Source organism: Vulpes vulpes, chromosome 14, assembly GCF_048418805.1.
Source record: "Vulpes vulpes isolate BD-2025 chromosome 14, VulVul3, whole genome shotgun sequence".
In the NCBI taxonomy this organism is placed as follows: Eukaryota; Metazoa; Chordata; class Mammalia; order Carnivora; family Canidae; genus Vulpes; species Vulpes vulpes.
In genome coordinates, this window is record NC_132793.1 from 11,546,532 (window position 1) to 11,564,311 (window position 17,780).

General features: G+C 51.8%; 1 protein-coding gene across 1 annotated transcript in view; it reads left to right on the forward strand.

Annotated features, from left to right (window-relative positions):
* The first annotated feature begins 2,332 nt into the window (after positions 1-2,332).
* Positions 2,333-17,780, forward strand: part of PTGIS (prostaglandin I2 synthase) — a 40,297-nt gene continuing 24,849 nt past the window's right edge. Inside the window, exons 1-4 of the mRNA XM_072735587.1 lie at positions 2,333-2,534; positions 9,013-9,136; positions 11,497-11,675; positions 14,559-14,702. Coding sequence (XP_072591688.1) covers positions 2,461-2,534; positions 9,013-9,136; positions 11,497-11,675; positions 14,559-14,702 — 521 coding nt within the window. The 5' untranslated portion in view covers positions 2,333-2,460. The remainder of the gene's footprint in view (positions 2,535-9,012; positions 9,137-11,496; positions 11,676-14,558; positions 14,703-17,780) is intronic.

Sequence of the window (17,780 nt, forward strand, 5' to 3'; positions counted from 1 at the left end):
CCAAGCCGGGCTGTGAACCCCACTGCCAGAAGGCCGCCCCATGGTGCTCCCCAAATTTGGAGAAAACTCTCCAGGCCTGTTCTGTGGCCTTTTTGGGATTGTTGGCTTTGTAGGCAGATAAGCTGGATAAATAAACAAGAGGTTCAGGAAACTCCTTTCGCCTCTTGATGTTCTAAATCCAGAGGACACATGAGGGTCATCCAGCTGCTTTGACAGCCAACATTAAACAGGCAAATAAATGAATCTTCAACATGATAGCAAGAATATCAGGTACTGTCAAGAAAGAAAAAAAAACAAAAAAACAGGGGCATCTGGGTGGCTCAGTCACCCAGGACTGAGGAGGACGCTGCGATGGTAGAGACTGTAGGCAGAATGTGGGCCTCTCCCACCCCACTCACCATATTCCCCCCTCTGCCCACACATCACTGTCCCATCCTTGTACCCCCTTCCCTATCTTCATCCCCCTCAGTGTGAGTCTGCTTCTCTCTCTGACCCTCACCCCTCTCATTCTCTCTCAAATGAATAAATAAAATCTAAAAAAAAAAAAAAAAAAAAAAACAGGTTAAAGCAATAGAGAATGATGGTATGACCATTTAGACCAGGTGGTCAAGGAAGGCTTCTCTGAGGAGGTGATAGTTGAACAGAGACAGAGGAATGAGGGATGTGATGGAAAGAGCCAGCTGTGCAAGTCTGAGAAAAGAGAGCTCTAGACAGAGGGAATAAATACCAAGTGCAAAGGCCCTGAGGTGGAAGTGAGTTTGGCACACTTGGGGAAGGACAAGAGATGAATGTGGCTGGAACAGACTTGGGGAGGCAGAGATTGGGGGCCGTGAGGTTAGGGAGGTAAGGGGAGGGGAGGGGAAGGGCAGATCACGCTGGTCCTTCCAGGACCTTGTAAGGACTTGGGGCCCTACTCTGAGTGAGATGGAGCCATGGGGGATTCTGAGTAGGATTCAGTTACAGGATCTGACTTCATGATTTCAGGGGTGATGAGATTGAACTCAGCATCACCAGATCCCACTCAGCAAGGAGTCTGCTTGGGATTCTCTCTCTCTCCCTCTGCCTCACCCTTGAATAAACAAATCTTAAAAAAAAAAAAAAAAGATAAAAGGCACCCATCAGTAAGAAACAGGGAGTTAGAATCAGACCTCCACCCACTGACTCACCACACTCACCTGTGCCAAACACAGTACAGCCCTTTGCAACTTCTTTTCACTGACAAGCTCTCCTTGCTTTCTCACAATGCCTCTGACCTGTCTGTTCCCAGATAAGGAGCTGGCCTCAGAGAGGGTGTGAGTGGGTGGAGGAGCAGGTGGGGGCAGTCTGCGATCCTCCTAGCACCCAGGGGTGCTCACTCTTGCGGAGTCGCGAGACCTGGAGGCTGGCACCCGAGCGCCAGGTAGCAGTGGCAGGGGCCACCGGTCCCGAGCCCCCGCTGTGCTCCGGGACAGGTCTGGATGCTCTACACCCCTACTCTGCACCCCGGGCGGGACAGGTCTGGATGCTCGGCACCCCTGCTCTGCACCCCGGGCGGGACAGGTCTGGATGCTCGGCACCCCTGCTCTGCACCCCGGGCGGGACAGGTCTGGATGTTCGGCACCCCTGCTCTGCACCCCGGGCGGGACAGGTCTGGATGCTCGGCACCCCTGCTCTGCACCCCGGGCGGGACAGGTCTGGATGTTCGGCACCCCTGCTCTGCACCCCGGGCGGGACAGGTCTGGATGCTCGGCACCCCTGCTCTGCACCCCGGGACAGGTCTGGATGCTCGGCACCCCTGCTCTGCACCCCGGGACAGGTCTGGATGCTCGGCACCCCTGCTCTGCACCCCGGGACAGGTCTGGATGCTCGGCACCCTTGCTCTGCACCCCGGGCGGGACAGGTCTGGATGCTCGGCACCCCTGCTCTGCACCCCGGGACAGGTCTGGATGCTCGGCACCGCGTCTCTCCCAGCGGCGGAGGGCGCGGTGACAAAGGGCGGGGCCGGGAGCGGCTCCTGCAGCCCCGTTCACTACGGTTACTGAGGGGCTCGGGACCCGGGCGGCCCCACGTGGCGCGACCCGCCGGGAGGACTCGGGCTGGGGGCGGGGACCGTAGGCAGCTCGTGGGCTCGCCCGCCGCGCTCACCGCGTTCCCGCCTCGGCCCACGTCACCGGCGCCCCCGCGTACCCCCGCCCCCGGCCTCAGCCCCGGGTCCCCCGCCTCTCTCCTCCGCCCCTCCCCCTCCCCGCTTCCCCGCAGTTTCCACCCCCCTTCCTGGCCCCGGAGGGGGCCGCGCGGCCGAGCGGGGGAGGGGCTCCCCGAGAGCGCCCCGCCCCCCCGGGACCCCGGCGCCGCCGCGGACCCGCCCCCCGCCGCCACCGGCCCGCGGGCAGGGAGGAGGGCGGGAGGGAGGGAGCGAGGCAGGGAGCGAGCGCGGAGAGGCACCTGGGCGCCCCGAGCCGCCGCCGCCGCCGCCCGGCCATGACCTGGGCGCTGCTCCTCGGGCTCCTGGCCGCGCTGCTGCTGCTGCTGCTGCTGAGCCGCCGGCGCACGCGGTGAGTGTCCCCCCACCCCGACACCCCCACCCCCGGGGCGCCCTCGGGCCACGGGGCCCCGCGCCTGCCCCCCTCCCCACCCCGGGAGGGCCCGGCCCGCCGCCGCGGGAGGAGCCGGCCGAGGGCTCCGGGTGCGCAGCGCTCGGCCGCAGCTGCGGGGCTGACCCGGGAGAGACCCCGGGGCTCCGGGCGGGGCGTGGGGGCGCGGGCCGGCGCGGGGCGCCCCGGGCGAGAAGCCGCCTCCCGCGCTGCAGCCCCGGCCTGGATCCCGCGCTGCTCCCGCCAACCTCCAGCCTCCGTCGGCTCCCGGGGGGCGCCTCGCTCCCGGCTCCCCGCTCCCCGCTCCCCGATCCCTGTTCCCCGCTCCTCGCCCCATTGCACAGATGCGCGAGTCGAGGCCGGGGAGGGCAGAGGCCTGAGGGATGCCCCCTTACTGGCTCTGGAGCCACTTCCCGTGGGATCCCCCGACCTGGACCAGGGAGCTTAGTAGGCTCGGCGCTCCGTCTGCTCGGATCCAGAAAGGGGTCTCCCCTCCCCGACACCCTACATCCTGGGCAGGGTGGAGCCGGGGCCAGACTTAGCTTCCTGGTCCCAAAAATTGACCTGCTCTCCTATTTAGAAAATGTAAATCTCATACACTTCAAATCAGAGATGGCAGCAGATCTTTTTTTTTTTAATTCTAAAAATTAATTTGAATTGCTCATGGAAAATAGCTGAATACATGTGACTTAGATATTTGTTCTGTTATAGATAAGACTGAAGCCCTTCCCTTCCGACAATTCTAGACTTTTCTTGTTGATCAAGGCTATCTCATAGGGCTGCCTGACAACGAACGGGGCTGGTGGGGGAACTTTCCAGATTTTTTTTAAAAGTACACTTTTTTTAAAAAAAATCTCAGGTTGGTTTTATATTTACAGAAAAGTTGCAGAGGTTGTACAAAGAGTTCCCAAATACCCTTTATCCAGTTTCCACCACTGTTAACACGTTATGTTATCGTGGTAGGTTCATCAAAACTAGAACCCAACGCTGGTCTGTGCAGATTAACCAATGCTCAGCATATGGAAATTATCAGCCTCTCGTAGTCAGAACAAGTTAAGCAGCTGCTCCCTGCCTTAGTTTCCTAATCTTTAAGATGGGAATGATGCAAAAATAAAAATAAAATGGGGATGATGATGGCAATAGTAGAGAGTGGAATTGCTGGGTTAGAAAAAAATGCTAGTTAAACATTATTTTAGCTAATTCTTGCTATAATCCAGAGAGAAAATTTATCTTTGAGGGTGAGTTGTTGATTTTTATACCCGGTGGGTTAGGAGGGTCAAGAAATGGGTACTGGGGAGAAATGTGGGTAAAATGTCATTGACAGCTTATAGGCAGCTGGGTGGACCCTGGGAAGATCCCATAGGGACCCCAATTCAGGCCCCAATCTCATTTTCTCCTCCCAGTTTACCAGGGAGCACTCTTGTTACTTTTCTTTTACAGAGGAGGAAACCGGCTCAGGGAGGCTAAGCAGCTTGTCCAGCGTCTGCCTGGATTATAGATCTGGGCTATAAGGATTTTTAATTATCAAGAAAAATGAATTTCCATGCTTCCCATACATTTTATTTGTAATCTGAACACTCAAAAGTCTTAGAATCACATGATGTTAAGATAGTAAGATGTGGTAACGAAGTTTTTAGGGAAGGACACGTAATCAAGTGTTGGAAGAGAGGTGGATGAGGCTGATGCTGTGTAGACAGTGAGCCAGTCGGAGTCAAACAAGCAAGGCCTCACACCTTCCCTTCTGCTCACTGACCCCGAGGTCCTGTTCATCACCCCATTTTATAGCTGAAGCCTACAAGGGCCTGGTGACCTCGTTAGGGCCACACAGAAAATATATTCCATATGTAGCCAGTTCCAAAATGCATGCTTTTCATAGTAAAAGAAAAAGAACTACTTCAGTCATTCGGCGGCTGTCTTTACCTCTAGCTTTTTTTTTTTAAGTTAAAATTTGTAATTATGAAAAATTTCAACTCTGCAGAAATATGATAGTATGAGAACCCTCATGTACCCATCTCCTTGATCTGACAGTTAATATTTTTACAAAAAAAATTACAGATGTTATAATCTCTCTCCATGAAATATTTCAGAATGCATGTCAAAAACAACCCCAATTCTATTACTCTGCCTAAGGATTTTCATGTTCTTAATATCTAGTCTCCAGTCCAAATTTCTGCAATTATGGCAAAGATTTTTAAACCCAGCTTGGTAATTCTGTCTTCTCCTGGGAGAGGTTGTGAGCTGGAATTAGGAAGTGTGACATCTCTGCCCACGGGGCTAATGACCTGCATGTGGGTGTCAGAAACATTCTTCCCACTTTTCTTTCAGGCCTTGGTTTCTCCATCTGTTCCCTGAGATGGCTCACGCAGCTGGTGTCCCGTGCCCTAGCCACTCCGCCAGGCAGTGTGCATCTCTTCCTCTTGGCTTGTGTGTCTGCTCTAAAGAGCATTGGAGGAGGTCTCCAGGGTGGGAGGCCCCTTTTCCAGGGTGCCAGAGGCCACCATGGCATCCGGTGAGGGTTCCTGGTGGCTCAGGGGCTGATCTGGGCCCTTGAAGGATACGAAATTTCTAGGTATAAATAGCTCTATCCCTTTCCAATGTGCACTAACCAGAGGCCACCCAGTGGTGGTCCATGGCCACATTCAGCGCAGGCAGGGCTGCTGTGTGGCACACAGTGCCAGAAGGAGAAAACTCGTGGCGAGGTTGGGGGGTTCCACACACAAAACTCCACATTTCCAGCTTCTTTTTTTTTTTTTTATTTATGATAGTCATACAGAGAGAAAGAGAGAGAGGCAGAGACACAGGCAGAGGGAGAAGCAGGCTCCATGCACCGGGAGCCTGATGTGGGATTCGATCCCGGGTCTCCAGGATCGCGCCCTGGGCCAAAGGCAGGCGCCAAACTGCTGCGCCACCCAGGGATCCCCACATTTCCAGCTTCTCATGAAAAATAGGACAATGTGGCAGCACCTGCCTGGGACTCAGTAGAAGAGTCCTATCTAAGCCTGGCCACAGTCACCACCGCTCCTTGTTGCCTCTCCCACGTACCTCTGTCCTCTCGCTATCCTGCCGTTAACTGTTCTTTATTGTGTTGAGAATTCCCTGAATCTTTGATGTCAGTTACAAAAACAGGAAAACAAAAACTAGAGCCAAATGGTCACATGCTTTTCCTTCACAGTGGCAGGCAAGGGGGTACGGAACCGAAGAGTGTTAATGGGGGCCGCTTGTGGGTGAGCCCTGGGAAGGAATGGGTCAGGCACTTTGAATGGAAGCTCAGGTTGCTGAAACTGGCCCTTGCCTGTCCCCATTAAATCCTCCCAGAGCCCAAGGCCCTGAACTGAGCTGAAACTACTGGATAGAGAGGCAGTCCGCCAATAATACTGCACAGCTAAATGATGCAGCCTCTGCTCTGGGCAATCCAGAGTCCCTTAACCCCCTCAGCAACTCTGGGGGACAGGTGCTTCTCCTTGAACACCAACTGTATACATGAATCAGTCGTTTGATACATTTATTAAGTGCCTACTCTATGCTGCACACTGTTGTAAGTGTTGGAGTCAACGAGTGCCTACATTTGTGGAACTTCTGCCTGGTGTAGGGGTGATATTTTAGGGTACAAGGTGGGTGATACCCATCCTTAACTCTCTCTCCCAATTTGCAGTGTTGAGTGGAAGAGAGATGGGATAAGTGGTGAAGTTGGCCATGGAGTCTGAGAGTGAGGAGTGGGCACTTTGGGGAGGAACCTACATGTTGGGAATTAAAGCTCCAGGGGAGGATCAGAAAAGGTGTCCTGGTGTCTGAAACAGGAAAGGCTTGTGTGGGCAGGAGCTGGGGATGAGAAGGTCCAGCCCTTCCCCCTCCCCCCCAGGGTCTGGCAGTGCCTCAAAAGAGTGAGAGTGTCAATGGGTGAGGCTAGAGACCGCAGACCCCAAAATAGAGCCTGCTTCATCCCTGCAGGCTGATGGCTGAGTCACCTTGGAATGTGGCCTGGGCCTGAGCTAGATTCAGGGCCCAGCCTCCAAGAGCCAGCGACCACATCAGGGGTCGATGTGGTCAGACGCCTGGGCTCCCAGCTTCCTGCCTTTGTTTGAGCCTCCTTGGGACTTTTCTGGGGAATGGTGGAAGCTGCCAGAAATAACACCTGGCTCACTGGTGAGCTCTGGCAACAGCCTGGACAAAAAGCTAGGAGAGGAAGCTCTCACCCTGCCCATACCTCCAAAGGTGTCTTGGGAAAAAGCCCCCTGTCCTGGAAGTGGGGGAGTCAGATGCTCGCCTCACCTCCGCTTCCATTGTTGCTCTCCTGGATGATCACAGTAGTCTCTGTTGTGACTTTTTAAATGCATAACTGCATCGCTTCCCAGCTCCCACTTCCGACCCTCCAGAGGCTCCCATGGCACTCTGCATGGAAGCCTGACCCTGGCCACAGGTCATGTCCTGCCTCTCACCCCCACACTCTCCACTCTAGCTACACCAGCTCCTGCTGTCTTGAAAGCCTCACAGGCATGCTGACACCCCAGGGCCCTTGCACTTGCTGTTCCCACTGCCTGAAATCCTTTTCTCTCTCTTCCATAGCACTCCCTTCTCATCCTGTGGATCTTTGCTCACCTGGTGCTTGGGCGGGGGGGGGCTTCCCTCACCCCGTCTCTAAACCAGCCCCTGTCACTGTGTCATATCACCCTTCTTTCTTCTTTCTTTACTGATGTATAATTTGCATACTATAACATCCACCCTTTTAAAGTATATAGCCCAGTGGGTTTTAGAATTTTCACAGAGCTGCACCACCATCACCACTGCCCAACTCTAGGATATTTTTCATCATCCCCCAGAGAAATCCCATCCCCATTACCCCATTAGCGATCACTCTGCATCTCCCCTCCCCCCAACCCCTGGCAACCACTAATCTATTTTCTTTCTCTATGGAGATGACTTTTCTGGACATTCTGTAGAAATAGATAATCCAGTATGTGACCTTTTGTGTCTGGCTCCTTTCACTGAGCGTGATGGTTTTGAAGTTTCTCCACTGTGGTATGAATCATTATTTCTTTCCTCCTTATGGCTGAATAATGTTCCATGGTATGCACATACCCTATCTTGTCTACCCGTTAGTCAGTCGACCGACATTTGGGTTGGCTCCGTGTTTTGGCTGCTGTGCATGATGCCACCATGAACAATAGGTACAGGTTTATATATGAGCTTATGCTTCCAGAGCTTCGGGGTGTATGGCTGGGTCGTAGAGTAACTCTGTTTAACCTTTCAAGGAACTGCCAGGCTAGTTTCCAAAACAACTGCCCCATTTTTACGTTCTCACTAAAAATACAGGAGGAGCCCCGTTTCTCCACATCCTTGCCAGTGGATACTTTCCTTGGTTTTTTTTTTAGATGATGGCCATCTTGGTGCGAAGTGGTATCACGGCAGGCATGATCCTTGAAGTCGGGCGCCTTGCCTGTCCCGTTCACGGCTGTGTCTCCAGCACGCAGAGCAGTGCCTGCTTCCTAGTTAATATTCGGCGAGCGAGTGAATAACTCCACCGTGAGCAGAGATGGGATGACTCACTCATTGAGCAGATAGGGAGCTCTCTGCATCCCTGTGGTTCTGATAATTCTAGGATGAGAACACTGCTCCTAGTCAGGGTTTAAGGACTGCCAAGAGGTCTACCATGAGCACCGGCCTTGCGCTGTTGTGAGGCCCATTTCTGATGGTGTTGGAGCTCTCCCTAGCTAACGTCCCTCCCCCAGAGGTCGGTAATGCGGCCAGTCCTCCCACTATCTCCTGCCACTCAGCCGTGCTCTCCAGTCTCATCCTTTCTCTGTGGGCATGACAGGGAGCATGAGATGATCAAAGCCCTGTCCAGGCTGGCTCAGGCAGAGAACTCTGTGTCCTTGTACTATGGCCTTCTAGAAAGCTCTCCCACCCACCGGAAAGTGTCCACGTCACCTGGACTCCCTAACATGTACCAATGTCTGCTGGTTGCCCAGCTTCTGCTCTTGGCCCCCTGTAATCCAACCTCTACTCAGCAGCCAAAAGAAAAAACCTAAGTCAAATCATGTCCCTGTGCTACTTGAAACTCTTCCGTGGATCCCACCTCCCTCAGGGGAAAGGCCAAAGTCCTCACAGCTGCCTCTGAGGCCCCGCATGATCTGGCACCTGTTACCAGTCTGGCTTCAGGTTTTGCTGTTTCTCCTTGCTCCCTCCAGCCACACTGGCCTCCTTACTGTTCTTGGAACACAGCAGGCATGATCCAGCCCTGGGGCCTTTGCACTTGTTCCTTCTGCCTGGAAGGCTCTTCTTCCAGATATCTATGTGGCTCCTTCCCTCACCACCTTTAGGTCTTTCTCAAATATTTCGGGGAAGCCTGCAATGCCCTCTCTACTTAAAATCACACCCCATGCCCTATACTCTTTTTCTTTTCCCCTACTTAATCAAGTGGTGATAACTGTGGTTTCTGCAGGCGACCTGGCGAGCCTCCCCTGGACCTGGGCAGTATCCCCTGGTTGGGCCATGCCTTGGAGTTTGGAAAAGATGCTGCCAGCTTCCTCACAAGGATGAAGAAGAAGCATGGTGATATCTTTACTGTAAGTGCCTTCTGTGCCTCTAGGGAGGGAAAACGATGAGCAGCTGGGCCGGTTATACCTGGCTTCACTGATTCCTCCTATCTCCTTCTATACACTAACCAACCTGTCCAGTGGTCCTACCAACTTTCTGCCCATTTGTCCATCCATCGGTTCAGCCAACGCTTAACTAACATTCATCCCTTCATTATCCCTTTAGCATCTTCCCAACATTGAGTCATTCAATGTCTGTCCGGTTCTTGTATGTCCATCCAACTAACCTCTATCCATTCAACTTCCATCTACCCAATATCCATCCATCCATCAATCCATCCAACATTTATCCTTCTGCCTATCTACCCAATTTCTTTTAAGTTTTTTTAGAGTTTATTTATTTATTCATGAGAGACAGAGAGAGAGAAAGACAGAGAGGCAGAGACACAGGGACACAGGCAGAGGGAGAAGCAGGCTCCATGCAGGGAGCCCAACGTGGGACTCGATCTCAGGTCTCCAGGATCAGGCCCTAGGCTGAAGGCGGCACTAAACTGCTGAGCCACCCGGGCTGCCCAGTCTACCCGATTTCTAAGCATCCTTTCATCCTAATATCCACTGAATATTCATTCATATATTCCACTTCCATCAAACCCCTATCTCTCCACTGATCTTTCTGTATACCTATCCAACATCTGTCTATCCATCCATTTGTCCATCATCCAACCTTTCATCTGTCTACTCACATTTATCCAGCATCCTTCCATTCATGTACCTAACATCCATCCAGTTTTTATCCATATGTTCAATATCTTTTTTTGAAAATATTTTATTTATTTATTTGAGAGAGAGAGGGAGAGTACCAAGGAAGAGCGAGAGGGAGAAGCAAACTCCCTGCTGAGTAGGGAGTTCCATGCAGGACTCTATCCCAGGATCCCAAAATCATGACCTGAACCGAAGGCAGCCACTTAACTGTCTGAGCCACCCAGGTGCCCTGATATCTTTTTTTAAAGTAGGCTCCATGCCCAGCTTGGAGCTCAGTGAGGGGCTCAGATTCACGACTGTGAGACCAAGACTTGAGCCAAGATCAAGAGTCAGGCACTTGACTGACTGAGCCACCCAGGTGTCCCCATATGTTCTATTTCTACCAACTTCCATTTATCTACCCATCTTTCCATCCATCTGCCACTATGCACCTAACGTCCAGCTATCTATCCATTCAGTATCCATACAGTCTACTCTGCATGCATCTATTTGTGTGTGTATCCATTAATCCATCTATCCATCTCTTCAACATCCAGACAACCACCACCTTCAGCCACCTTCCATGTATTCTTCAAGTTCCACTCATCCAACGTTCATCCTTCAATCCTTTTACCCAGTATCCACTTAACATCCTACCATCATGTACCTAACATTCCTCCATACTTTTAATTTCCAACTAACCTTTAGCTGCTCATCCATTCATCTTTCCATCCAACATACCTTCACTGATGATATCCTTGCATTTACCCATCCATCTAACAATCCGTCTAGCAGCATTTTTTCTTGGATATTGGCTTGTAATTTAAAGATGTATCTATTTATTTATTTATTTATTTTAGAGGGGGGTGTGTGGGGCAGAGGGAAAGGGAGAGAGAGAATCTTATCAGGCTCCATACCCAGCATGGAGCCAATGCGGGGCTTGATCTCACAACCCTGAGATCATGACCTGATCTCCTGCATTTTGTGAGAGTTTAATTAACATGACTCTCAGATCACATGTTGGAAACAGGACCAAGGCATGGTTAGGATTGTGTGACCACCCTCCTCCCCCCAGGCATTTGATGGAAGATGCCTTTCCTTTGTGAATTAGAGGATTAGGATTACAGTTCTCCAGTGCTTTGTCTTTCCCTTCTTGGGCAGCAGGTTATATTCAGAGCTCAGCCTCCCAGAGAAGTGGGTACTGCTGGTACGTCCACTAGCATTTACCCAACAGCACCATTCATCCATCCATCCATCTCTCCACTTGGCCCACCCATGATGCACCAGCATCCATCTGCTGCCTTCTGTGGACAGACTCCTTCCTGGGTACCAGAGATATGGCAATAACCAAGATAATAATGGGAGGTGCCCAAGAGTGAGGTGGTAAAGAACACAACCTTGGGGGCAGAGAAGTGAATGCCAGTCCCTGCTCTGCTGTCTCAGTGGCGTGATCTCGGGCATATTATGTGCCTTCTCTAAGCCTCAGTTTTCATCTGTAAATGGTCATGGTCCCTGCTTCACAGGGTGGTCGTAAGGGGTTGGGGAGAGACGACTGTCCTCTAAATGTCTGGCAGGGCCTGTGCCTGTGGCTCTGGCCACTGAGAGCTGCTGTCATTCACAGTATCTCTTCCCTCCATCCTTTCCCACAGGTGCTGGTGGGTGGCAGGTACGTCACTGTCCTCCTGGACCCGCATTCCTATGATGCAGTGGTGTGGGAGCCTCACTCCAAGCTGGACTTCCATGCCTATGCTGTCTTCCTCATGGAGAGGATTTTTGATGTGCAGCTTCCACATTATAGCCCCAGTGATGAAAAGGCCAAGATGAAACCGTGAGTGGCTACAGATGGTGCCTGCATGTGGGCTGGGAAGGGGCCCGCATAGCCCAGGTGTTGTGTGGCCAGAGCTTGTCTCCACCATAGACGTCCAGTAAAGGCATTTTGTTTCGAGAAGACAAACAAAAACAAAACAAGAAACTGCCTGAAAGAATGGGGCTGAGGGAAGGCTCTTCTCATTTTCATTCCTTTTGGGAGACAGATCTGATTCCAGGAGGAGGAGACCAGGGTTTGGGTCACCCAGACCTGGATTCAAATCCGAGCTCCACCCCTCCCTTGCTGTGTGACTTTGGGCAAGTCCATTCCCCTCTCTGAGCCTCTGTTTCCTCATATGTAAAAGGAAGGGAGGTGGATGGAGTGATTAATATTTTTGAGTCCATATTCTATGATCTCATTAGTTCTCACAATAATGCTGGAAGGTAAATAACTCACAGCCCCACTTTATGGATGAGAACACTGGGACCCAGAGAAGAGCAGTGACTTGCCCTAGGTCACACAGTGAGGAAGTGATGTAGGTCCTGAAACACAAGGAATAACTATATGAACAATAGGATGTGTGAGCACATTCACTCTGCATTTGTTACATCTGCACCTACTATGCACTAGTCACCGTCTAGATTCAGGGGGTGCAGAATGATGCCCATCACTATTTGAAGACACCTACCATATGCCGGGTATTTTTTTTTTAAGATTTTATTTATTTATTCATGAGAGAAAGAGAGAGAGAGAGAGAGAGCGCTAGAGACACAGGCAGAGGGAGAAGCAGGCTCCATGCAGGGAGCCTGATGTGGGACTCGATCCCAGCACTCCGGGATCACGCCCTGGGCCAAAGGCAGACACTTAACCGCTGAGCCACCCAGGTGTCCCAATATGCCGGGTATTTGATAGGAACACTTCGCTATCTGTGCAATTGCCTCATGAGGTAGGTACTTTTGTCCTTAGGTTACTGTTGGGGAAACAGACTCAGGGAAGTGAAGTGACTTACCGATGGGCCACCACTAGTTCAAATCACAGCTGGGATTTGAACCCAGGTCTGCAGACTCCACAGCCCAGTCTCCTCCAGCTGACGTCCTGAAGAAGTAAGACTCTAGGTCTACTCCTGGAGTTCACGCAGCCTGATGGTAATAATTAGTATTCTGTCTCCAGGAAGGGTGGCCTCCTGGAGTAGGAAGAGCATCTAGAAGACTGGGTTTTGTAGGGCTGCTAAAGCTGAGGAGAGGTCAGAATATGAGGTGAACATTGATAAGAGGCCAGACTGACCTTGGCTTTGCAGGATGGCTGCTAGGAGTATTTCTAAGTCCAAGTCTCTGGCATTCTAGGGAGACCATCGGGTCCCATTTAGCAATAAGAATCCTTAGTGCACTGCATCCACTTTCCACCAGCACCTGCCCAAAGAGTTCCTGGGAATTTCTCGTAAGCTAGCACAGTGTCTTCTGGGCATGGGTCCCACATGGGCATTAAGGACTGCTGTCTCTGTCGAGGGCTAGTGCTTGGAGTGGAAGCTGGATCAGGGTCAGTCGCTATGTCAGCTCCCATTTGTTGAGCATTTAACGACGTGCCAGGCGCTGAGATAAGCCCTTTTACACATTATCTCACATGGGCTGTGTCTGTGTTTCTCCAACAACGTTTCAACTTGAACACCCAAATGCTTATATCTCCTGGGAGTTCATGGAACGCTTCTGGAGGCTTTTCCCTCTGGATTTACGCAAGAACCCAGGGGCTTTCTCAATCTACAGGGGTCTGTCCTGTTCCTAAACAGCAGGTGGTGACAGAGAGCTGGATCGGCCCATTAGCACTGTTCTCGGTGCTGCCACCAGGTGCCGCTGTTGAATATGGGTTCTGCTCTGTTGGGCGACACTGCACTTGCTGCCGCAGAGTGTTTTCTGCTCTAGATTCCCTGCACCTGCTACAAAGGGGCCTTGACCTCAGATACAAGATCCCACCTTTGTTGGCTTCTAATCACATGCTCAGTCATGGCTCAGCGTTGCCTCTGTATTGTGGAGGCGCAGTATGGATGGGCTTCCTGCATCACCTGCACACAGTGCCTGGACCACTTCTCCCCTCAGGCTCCTAGACACACACGATGAGGCCAGGCTACCAGCCCAGACAACTCTATTCCTCATGTCACATTCACTCAGGGTCACATCTTAGCAGTCCTTGGTCGGGGGATGCTTTATCCAAACAGGTGTCCCTAACTTTGGATCTCAAGGAGAAAGAGCCTGCTAGTTCTCCCTCTTCCAGAAATATGTGAGTTCCTTATCTGAGCTGTGTGTCCCGAGGAGGAACAGACTGTCATGGTTGGGAGTTCAGACTCTGGAGTTGGGCAGACCAGGATTTCGTTTCTTTTCTTTTCAAGATTTTATTTATTCATGAGAGAGGCAGAGAGGCAGAGACAAAGCCAGAGGGAGAAGCAGGCTCCCTGCGGGGAACCTAATGCAGGACTCAATTCCAGGACCCCGGGATCATGACCTGAGCCAAAGGCAGATGCTTGACAACTGAGCCACACAGGTGTCCCCAGCCCCCAGACCAGGGTTTCAATCCCAGCTGTATCACTTACCGGCTGTGTGACCTTGGGAAAGTCACGTTCTTCTCTGGCCCTGAATTTCTCTGTCTGTAAAGTGAGTGCCATAATAATAACACCTGTGATCCCTACAGTTGTCAGAAGATGAAATGAGATCCTGGTGCTTGGTGCAATAAAGAGCAGCTGTATTTGTCTTTGATGATGGTAATACAAATACCATCGTGTTTATGCCAACTGTCCACAGGCCCCCATCACCAATGAAGAATTAGAGCCCTGGGACCCTGAGGTTTGGGGATGGGGGGGCTCCTGTGTGCATGTTCCCCTTTGGAAGCTGTACTGTTGCTTTGTTCGTGCCCCAGGACTCTCCTCCACAAGGACCTCCAGGCACTCACGGACTCCATGTATGCCAACCTCCGCACTGTCCTGCTGGGTGACACCACAGAAGCCGGCAGTGGCTGGCATGAGATAGGTCTCCTGGATTTCTCCTACAGCTGCCTGCTTAGGTGAGCCATTGGCCCCACCACCACCTCCTGGAGTGGTCTCCAGTGCTCCGGACCTGGGTCAGCCATTGAGAGTGGCCACGGGAACCAGGAGGGCTTTGTGAGTGGGGCACTCAGAGCAAAGTCTGCAAGATGACCTTTTGTATCTGGGACCCCAGGTGTTCACCTGGCTCAATCGAGGAGCTAGAAAGGAGGCATAAGTTAGGAAGAGGGGGCCTTGCCGGCTGTCCGGAGATGGAGGAACAGAACCAGGTTTTAGGGACCGTCTTGTGCTGTGGTTTCCAAACCTTGGACCTCACAGACCAGGAAAACAAAATGATTGGGAGACCAACCCAGGATGTTAAGTTTTTATCAGATCTTGTAAACTTAGATTAAAAACTGCACTACCCAATGTGTCTCCCTTCGGCGGTGGCAGACATGGTCCTTGGCACCAGGCACACAGCAGGGGAAAGAGAATGACCCAGGATTCACAGAGCTGACACCAGTCAGAGAGACAGATGATAAACCAATAAGTGAAGATGAGTATGCCAGAGAGTGACAGGTATGGCAGCAGAGATGAGCAGATGGGGTGATAGCACCTCGGGGGCTCTTTTCACCAGACTGGAAAGGCCCCGGCCTCAGAGTTGGGGGCTGGCTACAAATGCCCACCGTGCCGGGATTGTAGGCAAAGGAGCCAGCAGGTGCAGAGTGGCTGGAGAGCCAGCGTGGCTGAGCGCAGCCAGCCCAGGTGGTGGGGTTAAGGTGAGGTCAGAGCAGTTGGCGTAAACCAGGCCTCATGGAGCCTCAAGGCCATAAGAGGCTTTAGAAATTATTCTAAGTGAGATGAGGGATACTAGGGGTTTGAATAGGAGGTGTGACCTGATTGAACTTGGGTTCTAAAGATTCTTTGGCTGTGGATGGAGACTAGCCTTGGGCAGGGGGTGGTGACCAGAGAGGCGATGGGCTTGTTAGGAGTCTGTTGATGTTGCCTGGGAGAGAGAACAGGAGCCCTGGACCCGGAGGTGACAGGGAGATGGCAACAAAGGGGAGAGCTGACAGGCCCTGCTGAGGATTTGATGGGGGCAGGAGTGGTGGCGGGAGACAACAGGCAGGACAGCCCACCCCACCAATTTCTGGTGGTGCCATTAACCAGCATTTCAGAAACCAAAGCCCATTTCAACTGCTTTAAAAAAAAATTAGAGACACAGTATCAGAATAAACAATGGGCATTCACTGACAGAGGGGACACAGGTACGTTTATGACCCCTACCTATGTGCTCACGTGTAGGCTCAATGTGTGTGAACGCATTTCACCCTCACAACAGCTCTGAGAGGCTAGAACTTTATAAACCCGATTTAACAGATAAGAAACTGAGGCTTGGATTGCTTAAGGCATTTGCCCAGAGGCCCAGCATTGGGGTCATGGAGGGGCTGGCTGTAGAGTCTACACTATTTTTTTTAAGATTTTATTTATTGATCAATTAGAGAGAGCATGCGCACCCAACTGAGGGAGGGTCAGAGGGAGAGAAAGATTCTCAAGGAGACTCCATGCTCAGCATGAAGCCTGATGCTGGGCATGATCCCACGATCCTGAGATCATGACCTAAGCCGAAATCAAGAGTCAGTTGCCCAACTGACTGGGCCACCCAGGCACCCTACAGAGCCTACGCTTTCAAGCATGACCCTTGATGTGTTAAGTGGTCCACATTTTTCTGTCACCCTGGTGCAAACACCACCGAGGGCTGTAATTTGTCTGGGTGATGCTGGCCTGGCCCACCCTGTCGTTGTGGGAGGTGGAGACTGAGGTTCAGAGAGAAGCAGCTAAAACCACACAGCAAGGTCACAGTAGGGCATCTCCCATTTCTCTGGTTCCAATCACCCTACGTCCTTGTGTGAGGAAAGAAGTCAGAGAGGAGGCTGTGGTATTGGAAGGAGTGGGGACGATGTGGTGGCAGCCGAGTCAGTTTACAGCCATGGTAACAGCAGCGTGTGTACATCGGCGTGAGGGTAGGGGTGTCACTTGTAAATGGGTCCCTGTGTCTTCAGGATCTGAGGCCTGGGCTGGAGCTTGTTTCCTGGCCTGGTGGACTTGGGCCTTTTTAGTGCCATTTCTAGCCCCTGAGATAGGAAGGGAATGAGTGAGTTGGATGATGGGAGGTGCAGGTTTGTGTGGCCACAAACCATAAGATGCCACCCTTTAAGCCTTCCAACCTGTCTTGTGGCACCTCTGCCTCACTCAGAGTCACTTAGAGTTCTAACCCTGGCTACAGGATCCTGCATGATCTACCCCAGCCTAGCACACTCCCCGCAAGGCCTTTACACATTCTGTTCCCTTGCCCAAGAATGCTGTTCCCTGCATTTCCTTGTGGCTCTCGCCTCACTTCATTCACGTGTCAAGTGATACCTCCTTAGAGAAGCCTTTTTTTTTTTTTTTTTTTAAGATTTTATGTATTTATTAGAGAGCACAAGCGGGGGAGCTGCAGGCAGAGGGAAAGCAGGGTCCCCACTGAGCAGAGAACCCTATGTGGGGCTCAATCCCAGGACCCCAGGATCATGACCTGGGCCCAAGGCAGATGCTTAAGCTACTGAGCCATCCAGGCACCCCCCTGAGAGGCCTCTTCCGACACCCCATTTAACAGGATAGCCCCCTCTCTTTACCCAGCTCCGTGCCACCTTTATTTTTCTTCCTGGCTCCTAGCACCACCTATAGGTCATGTGGTGTTGGTGTGATTTATTCTGTCTTCTGCCCTGTTTTACTTTGATATGTCACTTTGATATGCAGGTGCCACAGCCTGAAACTCATGGCCTTGTTGGGTTTTATTGGTTTTTTTTATGGTTTATTTTTCTTTGCTTATTTTGATAGAAATATATATACAAGGAAATGGTTCTCTGCTTTAAGGAAAACCCTGGTGCCAATGGGACCAGAGAGCACAGGCCCAGCTGATGCGGCTGGTTCCTAGATAAGGGGGCAACTGTGGCTCACGGCTGCCCAGGATTGCCAGGTGGGACTGCAGGCTTGCGGGGGACCAGATTCTCTCCTTTTCCAAGATGAGATGGGGGGGGGAGTTCAGAGTTTGTGTGGTTTTCCCAGTCATTCAGTTT